The 17,414-nt window shown below is 43.8% G+C and overlaps 1 protein-coding gene across 2 annotated transcripts in view; it reads right to left on the bottom strand.

The window, feature by feature from the left end:
* The window catches only part of UBASH3A (ubiquitin associated and SH3 domain containing A), a 43,223-nt gene extending 38,464 nt beyond the window's left edge, over positions 1–4,759 (bottom strand). For both annotated transcript variants that reach the window (XM_005907563.3, XM_070376572.1), the window contains exons 1-2: positions 4,641–4,759; positions 2,431–2,484 (exon numbers count right to left, since the gene is read on the bottom strand). In XM_005907563.3, the coding sequence (XP_005907625.2) occupies positions 2,431–2,484; positions 4,641–4,753 (167 nt within the window). In that variant the 5' untranslated portion in view covers positions 4,754–4,759. The remainder of the gene's footprint in view (positions 1–2,430; positions 2,485–4,640) is intronic.
* Between the last annotated feature and the right edge of the window lie 12,655 nt (positions 4,760–17,414).

Raw genomic sequence — 17,414 nt, 5'->3', positions numbered from 1 at the left:
CTCACATTTTCAGTGTTGATATTCACCCCAAGTTGCAACCAGGAAAGTGAGAGAGAGACTACCTTCCCCTCATCCTCACCACCGCTTGAAGCTGCCTTTTGTTGTTAACGGCATCCTAATTTGCAACCCCATGATTGCCAGTGAGGTTGGGCCACTCTTGCACAGTCCAGAAGACCCACGGTCTCCCTGATCCTTGGCAGGTCTGCTGATGTCTCTGGCTGAGTCACCATCAGCAGGGACCAACCACTACTCTCACAGCAGTATGTTTATTTTTTACTTCCAATTTGGCCACTGACTTTAAAATAAATTCAAAATGGATTAAAGATCTAAATGTAAGACCAGAAACTATAAAACTCCTAGAAGAAAACATAGGTAAAACACTCTCGGACATAAATCATAGCAGGATCCTCTATGACCCACCTCCCAGAGTAATGGAAATAAAAGCAAAAATAAACAAATGGGACTTAATTAAACTTAAAAGCTTTTGTACAGTGAAGGAAACTATAAACAAGGTGAAAAGAAAGCCTTCAGAATGGGAGAAAATAATAGCAAACGAAGCAACTGACAAAGAATTAATCTCAAAAATATACAAGCAATTCCTGCAGCTCAATTCCAGAAAAATAAATGACCTAGTCAAAAAATGAGCCAAAGAACTAAACAGACAGTTCTCCAAAGAAGACATACAGATGGCTAACAAACACATGAAAAGATGCTCAACATCACTCATTATCAGAGAAATGCAAATCAAAACCACAATGAGGTACCATCTCACGCTGGTCAGAATGGCTGCTATCCAAAAGTCTACAAACAATAAATGCTGGAGAGGGTGCGAAGAAAAAGGAACCCTCTTACACTGTTGGTGGGAATGCAAACTAGTACAGCCACTATGGAGAACAGTGTGGAGAGTCCTTAAAACACTGGAAATAGAACTGCCATACAACCCAGTAATCCCACTGCTGGGCACACACACCGAGGAAACCAGAGTTGAAAGAGACACGTGTACCCCAATGTTCATCACAGCACTGTTTATAATAGCCAGGACATGGAAGCAACCTAGATGTCCATCGGCAGACGAATGGATAAGAAAGCTGTGGTACATATACCCAATGGAATATTACTCAGCTATTAAAAAGAATGCATTTGAATCAGTTCTAATGAGGTGGATGAAGCTAGAGCCTATTATATAGATCGAAGTTAGTCAGAGAGAAAAACACCAATATGGTATATTAACACATATATATGGAATTTAGAAAGATGGTAACAATGACCCTATATGTGAGACAGCAAAAGAGACACAGAAGTAAGGAACAGGCTTTTGGACTCTGTGGGAGAAGGCAAGGGTGGGATGATCTGAGAGAATAGCACTGAAACACGTATATTATCATATGTGAAACAGATCGCCAGTCCAGGTTCGATGCATGAGACAGGGTGCTCAGGGCTGGTACACTGGGATGACCCAGAGGGATGGGATGGGGAGGGAGGTGGGAGGAAGGGTCAGGATGGGAAACACATGTACATCCATGGCTGATTCATGTCAATGTATGGCAAAAACCACTACAATACTGTAAAGTAATTAACCTCCAATTAAAATAAATTTAAAAAAAGAAAAGAAATAGGCAATTCAAATAAAATAAAATAAAGTCAGCCTAGTCCAGAGGGTCCTGGGTGTTTCCTTTTTTCCTCTACAGGGGTTGCATTTTTACCCTTGAGTTTTGGAGGCCTAGAGTTTTTGGAGGAGGAGGGGTTTCCCGCTGAGGACACCCTGAGCCCCCAGTGCTCGCCATCCTGCTCTGGGAACGGGCCCCCAGCCAGTGGGACCTGGGGTTTCTGTTTGATTTTCTGCAGCTATTCCAGGGTGGAGCACAAGGGGACTTCCCACCGTGGGACAGAATGATGGCATCACAGCACATGCGGGCGGGCCTGAGTTTTAGAGAACAGGGCGTCCTCTTTGATTCCTGGGGCAGGAGAGCAAGGCCCGTAGCAGTGGGCGGGTGGCAAAGCCGCAGAGCTGGAGGCTGGCAGGGCCGCCTGGAACCCAGAGCTCCCCTGCACCCAGCACCCTTAAGGTGCAACGTGCCAAGGCCTGGGGGCTCTCACCACCACCTGCCAGTTCTCACTCCATCAGAAGTGGAGAGAGTGGCGACCTCGATTTCACATCAGCAAAAATGTCTCTTTCTTGTTTATTCAACAACAAACCACATGAATGTTTCTCTTCATTGATAGTCACATTGGGATCATATCAGAATTTTAAGAAATCTTAAGAAAGCGTTGTTCAGAGTTTTCTCTCTTTTGTTTTCCATTCTAGCTGGGGTTTTTTACTGCTTTCCCTGGGCACCGTGGGCTGTGTAGAGGTGCCCGCCCGCCCGGGGGATCCTGGGGACCTCCCAGCTCCCCTGCAGAGACCCTACAACCTGCAGGCCCCCCACTCACCAGTTTGACGCCTCCTCTGCCGTCTTCCTTCCAGTGGCTGCCAATGCCTTGAGCCTGTGGGAGGCAGAGTGCAAGGAGCTCTCAGAACGCTAACTTTCATTCTTTGGAAAAGGTCGGGGTTGGGGGGCTGTCTCCACAATACAGCAGACCTTCAGGAGGGACCCCAGAGAGCTAGATGGGGAGACCTCAGAGTGTGATGCAGTGCCCAGACCTCCACCCTCTGCGCAGCATCACTGTGGTTTGGGAAACAGACTGCTTGCATCTCTCCACTCCCACCCATGATTTCCCTTCCCTGACCCCACCCCCAGTCCCTGGCATGGAGACCAAGGGTTCATGTCCTGAGGTTCACCCATGCCTGAATCCCACCTCCCTGACCCTCTCCCATGCACTCTCAGATCTTCAAGGCAGCCATGCAGGGCCACGTCCCTGGCTTGTACATGTGCCTCCCTGACCACATGCCCTAGGGGAAATGGCACAGGGTCTTCCAGGCTTGGCTCAGGTGTTCTTCTTCCAGGAAGCCCTCCCTAAAGTGCTCAAGGAGGGTGCGCGTGCAGCTCTCCTGTGCTTCCCCACCACACACATGGCACCTTGCTCCTCATCTCAATGGACTCGTGTTCGCCTGCCTGTCCAACCATCTGTGAGCTCCCTGGGCTTAACCATGTCTTACTCATCCTTGCTGTATGTACAGTGAATTGAGTTTAACCGAAGGGGCCCAAACTAGACAGAATGGAGTTTGATGAAGGCAATTTATCCTCAAATTTAGCCTGGATATCGCCAGGAACCTGAGATGGCCACTGCCCAGTGGGGCTATTTCAGAGGATGCTGGTGGGCCTGAGGCCTTCTGGAGAGGTTAGCAGGAGACTTACCGGGGTGCTCCCACCCCAGGGAGACACTTAAAACAGGTTTCTCCAACTCCAACACATAGCTAATGTTTAAACTGGAAGGAATTGGGTTTATTTTGGTCACGCTTTGCAGCATATGAGATCTTAGCTCCCCAACCAGGAATTGAACCCACACGCCTTGCACTGAAAGTATGGCGCCTTAACCACTGGACCATCAGGAAAGTCCTTAAATTGGAAGGAATTTTAAGTATGTGTCTAACGGCAACTTCAGTCACATAATAAAGAGTGAATGTTACAGGCACTGGGACTGGGGTTCCAGCCCTGCCCCTCCACTACCATCCCTTTCTTGCCTCTATGTCCTCGTCTGCACCTGATGGACGGTGTCCAGCCTACGGCAGGCACCCGTGCATGCCTGATCCTGTTCCTGTCTCACAGACTCCCGGTTTACTATGAACGTGACGTGACAACAAAGTCCTGATTTGGTTTGGGGAGAAAAGAGGTCTAGCCTCAGTCATTCCGTCCAGTTGGGCAGGGGTTTGTTATCTGTTTAAACTGATTGCCCCTCCCACATCCACAGTCACCTAAGGGGACTTCTGATGCATTTCCCACGTGAATACAGGCACGAAAAGGACCAGATCTAAGAACAACGTGGAAGCTGCCACCACTGTCAGGCTCAAAGCTCATCATTCTGGGGGGATCTTTCCCTGGAGGAGGGCATGGCAACCCACTCCAGTATTCTTACCTGGAGAATTCCATGGACAGAGGGGCCTGGCAGGCTATAGTCCATGGTGTTGCAAAAGAGTTCACATGACTCACACCTTCACCCTCCCTCTCTGGTGGGGATATTCAGGGTGGAGTCGTCTCTGTGTGGCCCTTCTCCTAAGATCATATCCTCCCTGCTTGGGGGCTTCCTTAACCATTTCTGTTCATTATCACACAGTCAAGAACCCTTACCCACAAGGGGTTTCTCTGCACATTTAGAAGTAACATTCCTGTGTATTTCAACAGGTCCCAGGATCAGAGACCACCCCTGACCGACTTAGGGGCTTTTACAACAAGTCTCAAAAGCCATCTGTGATTATCCAAACTGCTCACAGAGAGGGTACAGCCAGGCGTCTCCAAACCCTGGTTCCAATTTCACAAACCTCGGGATCCCACCATCACCAGACAGCAAAGTTTGTCTTTAAAAGGCAAAGCGCGTGTCGTTTATAAAAGCAGAAAAGGCCTCATTTTGAGATGAATCTCGGGCCCGCAGGGTGCACCTCTTGACAGGAAGTCAGGGCTCTGAGCCACCCGCAGTTCTGTGGCCACAGCAGGGTCAGCTTGGGGTCCGGGGAGCCGGGCCGGGCCAGGCCAGGCGGTACTCACGCGGTGTGCGCTGGGAAGCCCATGCCCAGGAGGGGGTCCAGGAGGGAAGGGGTGCTGCGGCCCTTGAGTTTATTGAAGACTTTGGCATAGAGCTGGGTCTCGCCTGCTGCCATCGCTTCCTGCTGCAGACTGAGGCGAGCAGATAAAGCTGAGAGGCTGAGGCTGAGAAGAAAACCTCAAGCCCTTTCTGATCTTTCTGACAAAGCTAATATCCTGTTTGCATGAGATACTGCTTTTCAGAGTTCTCTTTGCAGAGTGTGGGTGCAGGGCCCACCAAGCCCCTTCCACAGTGGGGTTTGGGGTCAGGAGGTCATGGGATCGGCCTTGGTTCTGACTTGGGCTGCACTTGGGAGGAGTCTGCCTGGCATGGGTGGGAAGGGAGGCTGGGGGAAGGGAATCCGGGGTGGGGTTCTTTACTGGGTCCCACTGGCAGCAGAACCCTGAGCCACCTGGATCTTAGTTTCCCTGTCTGTAGAAGACATTAAACTACCCTGTATCAGCTGTCCCTCATAGTTTTAAAATTTCTGGCTCTTTTAGTTGTTCATTGATTTCTTTTCTGTAAAAACGTTATAAAGTTTAACACGCATGCAGAAAAGCTGGTGAATCCTACGGGTAGAGCTCCTTGCGTTTTCATAGTGGACTCACACCCCTAATCCTCCAGGACCAGCAGCAAAACAGAGGTCCTCGACCTGGGAGTTTTGGCCCCCATTCCCAGGGACCACTGGCATTGTTGGGAGACATTTTGATTGTCACAACCAGAGGAGGGGGTGTTTGCTAACTGTGCCTAGTGAGGGGAGGCCAGGAACGCTGCAGCATACACGACAGCAAAGAAGGGTCCAACTCAAGACGATAACAGTGCCAGAGTTGAGCGCCTCTGTTCTAAGCATCATCAGAACCTTGGAAGCCCCCGGGCCCCAGCGCCCCGCCCCCAGCCTCCTAGTTTTCTCTTCCCTTTCCTGTAGCTGTTGCTCTCACTTGTATATGAATTTTGCTCATCTTTGAACCTGACATAAACAGAACCGTATAGTGTGTTCTCTTCCATGTCCGTTCCTTTTGCCCAAAATCACGAGCATGAAATTTATCCTTGTTGAGAGTAACCATATTTCACTATATTCCTGTATAGTGTTCCATCAGATAAATGCACCATGCTTTATTTCTCTAGTTGTCAGCTGATGTACATTTGGGTGCCCTTCAGACATTCTTGGTATATTTCTTTGAGTACCCGATGCACACATTTCTGTTAGGCACCTGTCTCAGGGTGGGATTGCGCGATCACAGGACGTGTTCGTCCTTCATCAGACACCGCCAAGCAATTTCACTCAGCAGTCGTACCAGCTCGCCCCCTCAGCAGCAGAGGATTGAAGTTCCTGCCCACACTTGATGTTATCATTCTTGCAGCCAATCTGGGGGTGTGTCGTGGTATCTCACTGTGGTTCTAAATTTGCATTTCCCCAAAGGGCGATGACACTGAGCACCTTGAGACGGGTTACTGGGCGTTTGGATTTCCTCCTAGGTGAAGGGCCTCTTCTGGCGGTCCGCCATTTTTAAACTGGGTTGTTCGTTTGGATTTCCTCTTAGGTGAAGGGCCTCTTCTGGCGGTCCGCCATTTTTAAACTGGGTTGTTCGTTTGGATTTCCTCTTAGGTGAAGGGCCTCTTCTGGCGGTCCGCCATTTTTAAACTGGGTTGTTCGTTTGGATTTCCTCCTAGGTGAAGGGCCTCTTCTGGCGGTCCGCCATTTTTAAACTGGGTTGTTTGGGCTTTCTTATCCATTTGTGGAGACTCTGGAGACGAATCTTTTGTTGGATGACTTTATTTATTATTTTATTTTTAATTAATTAATTTTTAGTTTTTATCATTTTCAAAAGATTTTTTATTGGAGTATAATTGTTTATAACGCTGTGTTTCTGTGGTACAGAAAAGTGAATCATCTATATGTATACATATATCCCCTCTTTTTTGGATTTCCCTCCCATTTAGGTCAACACAGAGCACTGAGTAGAGTTCCCTGTGCTCTACAATAGTTTCTCATTAGTTATCTATTTTATACATAGCAGTGTAATATGTATAAAGCATCTACTTCTGCTTCATTGACTATGCTAAAGTCTTTGACTCTGTGGATCACAGCAAACTGTGGAAAACTCTTAGAGAGATGGCAATACCAGACCACCTTACCTGCCTTCCAAGAAACCTGTATGCAAGTCAAGAAGCAACAGTTAGAACTGGACACGGAACAACAGACTGGCTCCAAATTGGGAAAGGAGTACATCAAGGCTGTATATTATCACCCTGCTTATTTAACTTGTATGCAGAGTACATCATGTGAAATGCTGGGCTGGATGAAGCACAAACTGGAATCAAGATTGCCGGGAGAAATATCAATAACCTCAGATACGCAGATGACACCACCCTTATGGCAGAAAGTGAAAAGGAACTAAAAAGCCTCTTGATGAAGGCAAAAGAGGAGAGTGAAAATGCTGGCTTAACACTCAACATTCAAAAATGAAGATCATGACGTCTGGTCCCATCACTTTATGGCAAATAGATGGGGAAACAGTGGAAGGTGACAGACTTTATTTTCTGGGCTCCAAATTCACTGCAGATGGTGACTGCAGCCAAGAAATTAAAAGACGCTTGCTCCTTGGAAGAAAAGACAGCATATTAAAAAGCAGAGATATTACTTTGCCAACAAAGGGGTGTCTAGTCAAAGCTATGGTTTTTCCAGTAGTCATGTATGGATGTGAGAGTTGGGCCATAAAGAAGGCTGAGTGCTAAAGAATTGATGCTTTTGAACTGTGGTTTTAGAGAAGTCTCTTAGGAGTCCCTTGGACTGCAAGGAGATCAAACTAGTCAATCCTAAAGGAAATCAGTCCTAAATGTTCATTGGAAGGACTGATGCTGAAGCTGAAGCTCCAATACTTTGGCCACCTGATGTGAAGAACCAACTCATTAGAAAAGACCCTGATGCTGGGAAAGATTGAAGGCAGGAGAAGAAGGGGATGACAGAGGATGAGATGGTTGGATGGTATCACTGACTCAGTGGACATGAGTTTGAGCAAACTTCAGGAGATGGTGAAGGACAGGGAAGCCTGCCATGCTGCAGTCCATGGGGTCACAAAGAATCAGACACAACTGAGCAACTGAACTGAACTGAATAACTTTTTCTGGGCTTCCAGCTCAGTGGGTAAAGACTCCTCCTGCAATGAGGCAGATGCAGAAGACTTATGTTCGGTCTCTGGGTCGGTAAGATCCCTTGGTTGAGAGCATGGCAACTCACTCCAGTATTCTTGCCTGGAGAATCCCCATGGACAGAGACATCTCAAAGAGTTGGACATGACTGAAGCAACTGAGCACATGCAATAACTTTGTCCAAGCTGTGGTCTGCTTTTTAAAAATCTCTTAGTAATGTCTTTGGGTGGAACAACATGTAATTAATTTAGCAATCTTTTCTCTGATTGTTAGGATTTTCTACATCCTGTTGAAGAAATCACTGTTAATACAATATGGATGTAGGTAGATTCATGGGGTCGCAAAGAGTCGGACATGACTGAGCGACTGATCTGATCTGATCTGATGTTTTCTTCTTGGCATTTTACCAAGTTTACAATTCATATTAAGCTCTACTATCCATTTGAATTAATTTTATATATGGTGGGAGGTAGAGGTGAAAGTTCATTTATTCCCCACGTTTTTGTTCACTGAAAGGACTATCCTTTGCCCAGTGAATTGCAGTAGAATGTTTACTATAAGTCAGTTGATTGAATATGTATCAGCCTGTTTCTGACTCTATTATGCTTTATTATTTGATTGTTCAATTTTGTGTCCACATTACACTATTTTGATTACTGTGGTACCGAGCCCTCTGATTTTGTCTCCTCCTTCAAGGTTGTTTGCTTCTCTACACCCTTTGATTTTTCATATAAATTTAAAAGTCAAGTTGCTGTAGTGGGCCATTGGAAGGTGCAGAAAGACTCTCATATGTTGCCAAACTGGTTCTCAACAAAGGGGCCAATGTAATTCATAAAGTGTTAGTCACTCAGTCGTGTCCAATGCTTTGTGACCCCATGGGCTATAGCCTGCCAGGCTCCTCTGTTCATGGCATTCTCCAGGCAAGAATACTGGAGTGGGTTGCCATTCCCTTCTCCAGGGGATCTTCCTGACCCAAAGATCGAACCTGGATCTCTCCCATTGGCAGGCCAATTTTTTACAGTCTAAGCCTCCAGGGAAGTCAATGTAATTCACAGAGGAAAGGATAATGCTTTCAACAAATAGTGCTGTTAACTGCACATCAGTATGGAGAAAGTATGAATCTCAACACTTTCTTCACATCGTGTCCCCAGATTAACTCAAAATGTATGATGGACCTAAATGTAAAAGCTAAAACTGTGAAACTTCTAAAAGAAAAAAGAAATCTTTCCTATGTTGGAGATTGCCAAGTTTTCTTAGTACATAAAAAGAATGAATCATACAAGCAGAAAATTGATAAATTTGGCTTCAAAATTGAAAACATTTACTCTTTAAAAGACATCATAAGGAAAATAAAAAGACCATGCACAGACAGGGATAGGGTATCATCATAAACACACCTGACACAGGACTTAGATCCAGAATATAATATAATATAATATAATTGCATATGTATCCACTTGGGTGTAGTAGTGTTAGTCGTTCAGTCGTGTCCCACTCTTTGTATATATATATATATATAATTTTTCTCAATAATAAGAAAACAAACAATCCAGTTTAAAAATAGGCAAAAAGACCTTTGGTTTCTGATCACTCACTTGTGATGGCTCGTACTAAGCAGACTGCTCGGAAGTCCACCGGTGGCAAGGCGCCAGCGCAAGCAGCTGGCCACTAAGGCGGCCCGCAAGAGCGCGCGGGCAAAGAAAAAAAAATAAAAATAAAAAAATAAAAATAGGCAAAAGATCTAAATGAACACTTAACAAAAGAAGATACAGAAATGGCTATTGAGGACGTGAAAGCTATTGAATATCATTAGTCATCATGAAAATGTAAATTAAAACCACAACGTGATGCCGAATACACTTACTGTGCTGTGCTTAGTAGCTCAGTCGTGTCTGACTCTTTGCATCCCTATAGACTGTAGCCTCCAGGCTCCTCTGTCCATGGTGATTTTCCAGACAAGAATACTGGAGTGGGTTGCCACACCCTCCTCCAAGGGATCTTGCCAACACAGGGACTGAACCCAGGTCTCCCACATTGCAGGCAGATTCTTTACAGTCTGAGCCACCAGGGAAGCCCAAATACACCTACTAGAAGAGCTAAATTTGAAAAGACAGACAGTACCAAGTATTGGCAAGGCTGTGGAATAATTGGAACTCTCACAAGGCTGTGGAATAATTGGAACTCTCGTACAGTGTTGGTAGGAATGCAAAATTGTCCAACATTTTGACATTTGAGTTTCTTATAGTTAAACATACATTTGCTATATGACCAAGTCATTCCTAGCAATCTTCCAGGGAGAAATAAAAATGTATGTCCACAGTAAAACTTTACATGAACCTCCCTGATGGCTTTATTCACAGGAGACCCAAACTGGAAAAAATTCAAATGTCCATCAACTCGTGAATGGATACACAAATTATGCTATATTCAATCAGATCAGATCAGATCAGTCGCTCAGTCATGTCCAACTCTTTGCGACCGCATGAATCGAAGCATGCCAGGCCTCCCTGTCCATCACCAACTCCCGGAGTTCACTCAGACTCACGTCCATCAAGTCAGTGATGCCATCCAGCCATCTCATCCTCTGTTGTCCCCTTCTCCTCCTGCCCCCGATCCCTCCCAGCATCAGAGTCTTTTCCAATGAGTCAACTCTTCTCATGAGGTGGCCAAAGTACTGGAGTTTCAGCTTTAGCATCATTCCTTCCAAAGAAATCCCAGGGCTGATCTCCTTCACAATGGACTGGTTGGATCTCCTTGCAGTCCCAGGGACTCTCAAGAGTCTTCTCCAATACCACAGTTCAAAAGCATCAATTCTTCGGTGCTCAGCCTTCTTCACAGTCCAACTCTCACATCCATACATGACCACAGGAAAAATCATAGCCTTGACTAGACAGACCTTTGTTGGCAAAGTAATGTCTCTGCTTTTGAGTATGCTATCTGGGTTGGTCATAACTTTCCTTCCAAGGAGAAAGTGTCTTTTAATTTCACGGCTGCAGTCACCATCTGCAGTGATTTTGGAGCCCAGAAAAATAAAGTCTGATACTCTTTCCACTGTTTCCCCATCTATTTCCCATGAAGTGGTGGGACCAGATGCCATGATCTTCGTTTTCTGAATGTTGAGCTTTAAGCCAACTTTTTCACTCTCCACTTTCACTTTCATCAAGAGGCTTCTGAGTTCCTCTTCACTTTCTGCCATAAGGGTGGTGTCATCTGCATATCTGAGGTGATTGATATTTCTCCCGGCAATCTTGATTCCAGCTTGTGTTTCTTCCAGTCCAGCGTTTCTCATGATGTACTCTGCATAGAAGTTAAATAAACAGGGTGACAATATACAGCCTTGACGAACTCCTTTTCCTATTTGGAACCAGTCTGTTGTTCCATGTCCAGTTCTAACTGTTGCTTCCTGGCCTGCATACAAATTTCTCAAGAGGCAGATCAGGTGGTCTGGTATTCCCATCTCTTGAAGAATTTTCCACAGTTTATTGTGATCCACACAGTCAAAGGCTTTGGCATAGTCAATAAAGCAGAAATAGATGTTTTTCTGGAACTCTCTTGCTTTTCCCATGATCCAGCGGATGTTGGCAATTTGATCTCTGGTTCTTCTGCCTTTTCTAAAACCAGCTTGAACATCAGGAAGTTCACGGTTCACATATTGCTGAAGCCTGGCTTGGAGAATTTTGAGCATTACTTTACTAGCGTGTGAGATGAGTGCAATTGTGCGGTAGTTTGAGCATTCTTTAGCATTGCCTTTCTTTGGGATTGGAATGAAAACTGACCTTTTCCAGTCCTGTGGCCACTGCTGAGTTTTCCAAATTTGCTGGCATATTGAGTGCAGCACTTTCACAGCATCATCTTTCAGGATTTGGAATAGCTCAACTGGAATTCCATCACCTCCCCTAGCTTTGTTCGTAGTGATGCTTTCTAAGGCCCACTTGACTTCACATTCCAGGATGTCTGGCTCTAGGTCAGTGATCACACCATTGTGATTATCTGGGTCGTGAAGATCTTTTTTGTACAGTTATTCTGTGTATTCTTGCCATCTCTTCTTCTTAATATCTTCTGCTTCTGTTAGGTCCATACCATTTCTGTCCTTTATCGAGCTCATCTTTGCATGAAATGTTCCTTTGGTATCTCTGATTTTCTTGAAGAGATCCGTAGTCTTTCCCATTCTGTTGTTTTTCTCTATTTCTTTGCATTGATCGCTGAGGAAGGCTTTCTTATCTCTTCTTGCTATTCTTTGGAACTCTGCATTCAGATGTTTATATCTTTCCTTTTCTCCTTTGCTTTTCGCTTCTCTTCTTTTCACAGCTATTTGTAAGGCCTCTCCAGACAGCCATTTTGCTTTTTTGCATTTCTTTTCTATGGGAATGGTCTTGATCCCTGTCTCCTGTACAATGTCATGAACCACATTCCATAGTTCATCAGGCACTCTATCAGATCTAGGCCCTTAAATCTATTTCTCACTTCCACTGCATATTCAATCAATGGGATAATATTTATCTATAATAAGGAACACACTGTAGATTCATACAATATCATGGGTGAATTTAAAAGAACGTTATATCAGCTAAAAATAGCCAGAGACAAAATCATGCTATATGATTTTGTTTAAATAAAATCCTAAAAATGATAAAACTAATCTATAGAAACAGAAAACAGATTAAGTGGTTGACCAAAACTAGTGTATCCAGTGTTCTTGCCTGGAGAATCCCAGGGACAGGGGAGCCTGGGGGGCTGCTGTCTGTGGGGTCGCACAGAGTCGGACACGACTGAAGTGGCTTAGCAGCAGCAGCAGTATATTTAGGGGCTTTGCGGGTAATGGAAATGTTCTATTCCCTGATTTGGTGGTGAGTAGATAGGCACATAGATCTGAACTAAGCATGTAGAATGACCGAACTAACACTTAGGATGAATGCATTTTATAGTGTGTAAACTAAACTTCAATAAAATTAATTTTAAAAAAGGAAAGAAAAGGAATCCAAAGGACAATAAAAAGCAGTATGCCAATTTCACCAAAAAAAAAAAACCCAAAAAGCAGATCCTGCTGGGATTTTGATTGAGATTTTCCTGTCTCTATAGATCAGTTTCAATAATACTGAGCCTTTCATTCCATAAGTATGGTGTGTCTCTCTATCTGATTTCTCTTAGTAAGGCTTTGTCATTTTCAGGGCTTTGTACTTCTGTCGTTAAGTTTATTCCTCCATGTTGTTTGTTTTTGGTACTATTGTTTAAAAATAATTTCTACTTACATTTGTTTGTTGCCTGTGTATAAAAACACGATTGATTTTTATGTACTGACATCACATCCAGCAATCTGACAGAGGTCACTTATTAATTCTAATATTTTGTAGATTCTCTTGAATTTTCTATGTACACTATTATGTAATCCTCAAATAAGGACGGTTTCCCCCTCACTTTTTAATATTTATAAACTTCATTTATTTAATATTTATGAACTTTATTTCCTCTTCTTGCCATATTGTCGAGCAAAGACCTCCATAAAAGTGGCTTTTTGGTATGCAGTCATTATCAAATAAAAGAAATTCCTTTTCACTCCTGGTTTACTGAAGTGTGTTAAAATGTCATTAATAGATATTAAATTTAAATCTTATGTTTTTTCTGCATCTATTGAGGTGATCATATTGTTTTCCTTCTTTATTCGATAATTATACCAATTGACTTTTTAAAAAATGGACAAATTAAAATAATTTTATTAATCCACTTTAAAATAGCAATAATAAGCCATTATATGTTAATGTAAATATCATATTTTGGTAACAGAAAACTATATTTTACAAAACAAAAAAAATTACTGATAAGATTGGCATGTTTTATATTTTATATTTTTGCAAATCTCTTTTGCAAGTATCTGCCTGCAATGCCGGAGACCTGAGTTTGATCTCTGGATGGGGAAGATCCCCTGGAGAGGGGCATGGCAACCTACTCCAGTATTCTTGCCTGGAGAATCCCCATGGACAGAGGAGCTTGGCGGGCTGCAGTCCATGGGGTTGCAAAGAGTCAAACACGACTGAGTGACTAATGCTTTCTCTTTAAACTGTAGATTTAATTTAATTTTTTAAAGTGGTATAGGACTAGTCTTCTTCTGTTCTCTCATATTGTTTTTCAAGGAATTTGACCATCTTATGTGAGCTGCCCAAGTTCCAGGCACTTCCAATTGTTACATAATTTCCGTGTCCAGATTGTTGATCTTAAAAAAATACAAGTCAGTTATTTTACCAGCAAAAATGGGTTCATTTGAGAATAACAAAGAATTACAATTTGGGACAAGCAAATCAAAGTAAAAATCATGGACGAGTCCCGTAAATAAAGGAGAGGAACATTACTTCATAGCTAAAAAAGAGGAAGTTGGGAGGGCTTATTTTGAACTAAGTCCATTGGAGAAAAGAGAGAGTGCACGATGATGATGGTTTCTCATTGGCTGAGTTACCGAGTTGGTCAATTCCTTGAAGAAGATGCAGTGTGCCTCTTTTCTCAGTAATGGGGCTTCATTACTGGTAATTCCTTCCTCTTGATGATTCTTCTGTTGGGGTCTGTTATTGACAATTTGTCCTGTAACTGGCATTTCTAACTGTATGTCTGCGAGAACGCCCCCTTCTGGCCTCCCAATTCTATTTTAGTGGGGTTTCCCTCTTATTAATTTTCACATTTCGCAATATTGATTCTATTATTCTTAGATATTTGATTATTATTGATGCACTGTAAATTATATCTTTTTGAAATTTCACGTTCTGATTCTGTTGCTCAGAGATCAAAATACTACTGGTTTCACATTATTTTATATTTAAATTATATTCACCAGTCTTGCTTGACTAACTTGTTAATTCTAATAGTTTATCTTTAGAATTTTAAAGATATTCTATGTGCAAAATAATTTTTCTATCAATCAATAATAGCTTTATTTCTTTTTATTAACCAGTACATATTTTCTTTTAAAAATTCTCCATCCCCCGCTTACTTCTTTCCTTCTCTCTTTCCTTCCTTCCATTGTTCCTTTCTTTTTTCTTCTCTTCTTTCATCTTTTTTCTTTTTTCCTTATTCTTTATTCCTCCCCTTTCCCTCTCCCTCCTCCTCCTTCTTCTGGTTTTATTGCCCTGGCTCGGATATCAAATATTGAATACATATGATATATATCTATGTAGTGAACTTCCTTATATTGTTCTCCACCTCAGGGGAAAAGGCTTTTCATATTTCACCTTTAAGTGTGAAATGTAAGAATTATATTTTAAAGTATTATCTTCTTCCCTTGAGGACATCAAAAGATGAAATCATTTCAAAAATCAAATGAATTGCAAATCTTACATTTGAACATCTGAAAAGAAACAAAGCTTGCTACCCAAAGGGAAAAAGGCAGCTTTGGACTCTGAGATACAGCTTCTACTCGAACATATTTTTCTCTTCTAAGGGTGAACCACTTTTAGAGCAATGATGATTATAACACTAAAATATATCTTTATCTTTTTTATTTTTTTAAAAAACTTACTTCCGTATACCAGGAAATGCCTTATCGAGGTTAACTCACTTTTCTTAGAATGAAAAGCTATCTTCAAAGGCCAAAAGTGAGAAGACTGACCCTTCCTGCCAGACGGTCTCTACTGTGACTGACCCCTCCCTTCACTCACCAAGGTAATCAAGGTGAAAACAGGCCACACCTGTAACTCCAGCTGTCTGCAGGTGGTCCCCACAGCTTCACAGAGCCCAGGGGGTGCCCTCAGGGGAGGATGGCCCTTCTCACACCTCTAAACCAAGACCTCTGAAGACAGTGGCTTGGGGAATACCAGATGCCAGCCCTAGGCATGCTGATTTCTATTTTCTTAACATTTATCTTGAGCTTGATGGAATTGAATTGTAAGTTACCTTTCTGAAAGGCTACTTCATGGTGGTAGAAGTTCAGCTACCTCCATGGGCTCTTTTCCTAATACTCCCTTGGTGAATTGTCTCAATCTTTGATCTCATCTGACACACGTGCCAACATGTGAACACATGTTAATATGACCTTGTGATTGCTTTTGCTTCCTGCATGTCTATTCAGTATTGTTCATCCATCTTAGTTTATAATCAGCTCATATACATGGAGACCCATCATACACTCATCATTGTGCTGAACACCCAAAAGTACATTCTGGACTCTGTCCTCCAGGGATTGAACTGCACTTGGGAGCAGTCCCCATGACATCTGGGTAAAAGCAAAGAAAGGATGAAGTTCTAAGTTTCCTGTCATTGTCTTTAGGAGCAAATATTTCTTCAAGGAGGCTTCCCTGGTGGCTCAGATGGTGAAGAATCTGCCTGCAATGCAGGAGACCCGGGTTTGGTCCCAGGGTCGGGAAGATCCCCTGGTGAAGGGAATGCAACCCACTCCAGTATTCTTGCCTGGAGAATCCCATGGACAGAGGAGCCTGATGGGCTACAGCCCATGGGGTTGCACAGAGTCCGACACGACTGACTAACACTTTCACTTTTCATTTCATTCCTTCAGGGACTGGAGATGATAGTTAAGAAAGAATGAAAGTGAGCCACATCTATGCCACATCTATGAGCCTGTGCTTTAAAGCCTGAGAACGGCAACTTTTGGGTCCACATACCACAACTACTGAAGCTCAAGCCACTGCAACAAGAACCCCACACACCGCAATGAAGAATAACCTCCACTCGCCACAGAACTGCGCGGCAACGAAGACCCAGTACAGCCATAAATAAATGCATAAATAAAAATGATGTTAAAAAGATCACCCCCAAATCCAGCCCTGGTCTCCACTTGCACCACCAGCACCTGGTCATGGCTGCAGGGGCCCAGGTTTCCAGTGGCCTCCTCCTGCCTCTCCACACCCACCCCTGACCCTACACACATGGGTAGATCCCTACCTGACCCTGCTCAGCTCCTCCAGCCTGTCCCTCACACAGATGCCAGACCAGAGTCCTTCCAGGGGCCCAGGCCCTTACCTGCCTATCCGCCTCTCCAGGCACAGAGGCTTCCCTGAGTTTCTCTGGCACCACTAGCTCACTCCCTCCACTGGGCCTTTGGCATTAATGTTCCCGTGCTTGGAGCCACCTCCCCTCTTTGCTGGGATCTGAGACCGTTATTGCAGTGCTTGCTCCTGGACAAACGTCTCCTCAAGCAACAAAATACAAAGAAAGTATAAGGGACTAAAAACAACTGCATGCATGCACAAAGGTGACAAATTCTGGACAAGATACACAAAATAGAAGACCAAAACAAAACCACCCAACTGCCACTTCTGAAGAGCTGGGAGCAAAAGCAGGGTACTGCCCATGCCCCCTGCCTTCAACATGACCCAAGGGGTGGGCAAACCACCTAAGCCACCCCTCTGGCCCGTCCACTGGACCCACTCCCACCTTCGACCTGTGTAAGGAACCAGGTCAAGCCTCCTCAAGGAGCAATCAAGGGAAACTCTTCCTTCTTTTTCCTCCTTCCTGGGGCTGCAGGAGCCCCGATAAAGCCTTGCCTGAATTTCTCATCTGGCCTCTTATCTATTTCTGTTTATTAAGGAGGTCAAGAATCCTGGTCGGTATCGAGCTCACAAGATCCACTTCATCACGTCATCAAGGGC

Source organism: Bos mutus, chromosome 1 (assembly GCF_027580195.1).
Source record: "Bos mutus isolate GX-2022 chromosome 1, NWIPB_WYAK_1.1, whole genome shotgun sequence".
Classification (NCBI taxonomy): domain Eukaryota; kingdom Metazoa; phylum Chordata; class Mammalia; order Artiodactyla; family Bovidae; genus Bos; species Bos mutus.
The sequence above is the reverse complement of the archived record's forward strand: the minus strand, read 5'-3'. Positions and strand labels throughout refer to the sequence as shown.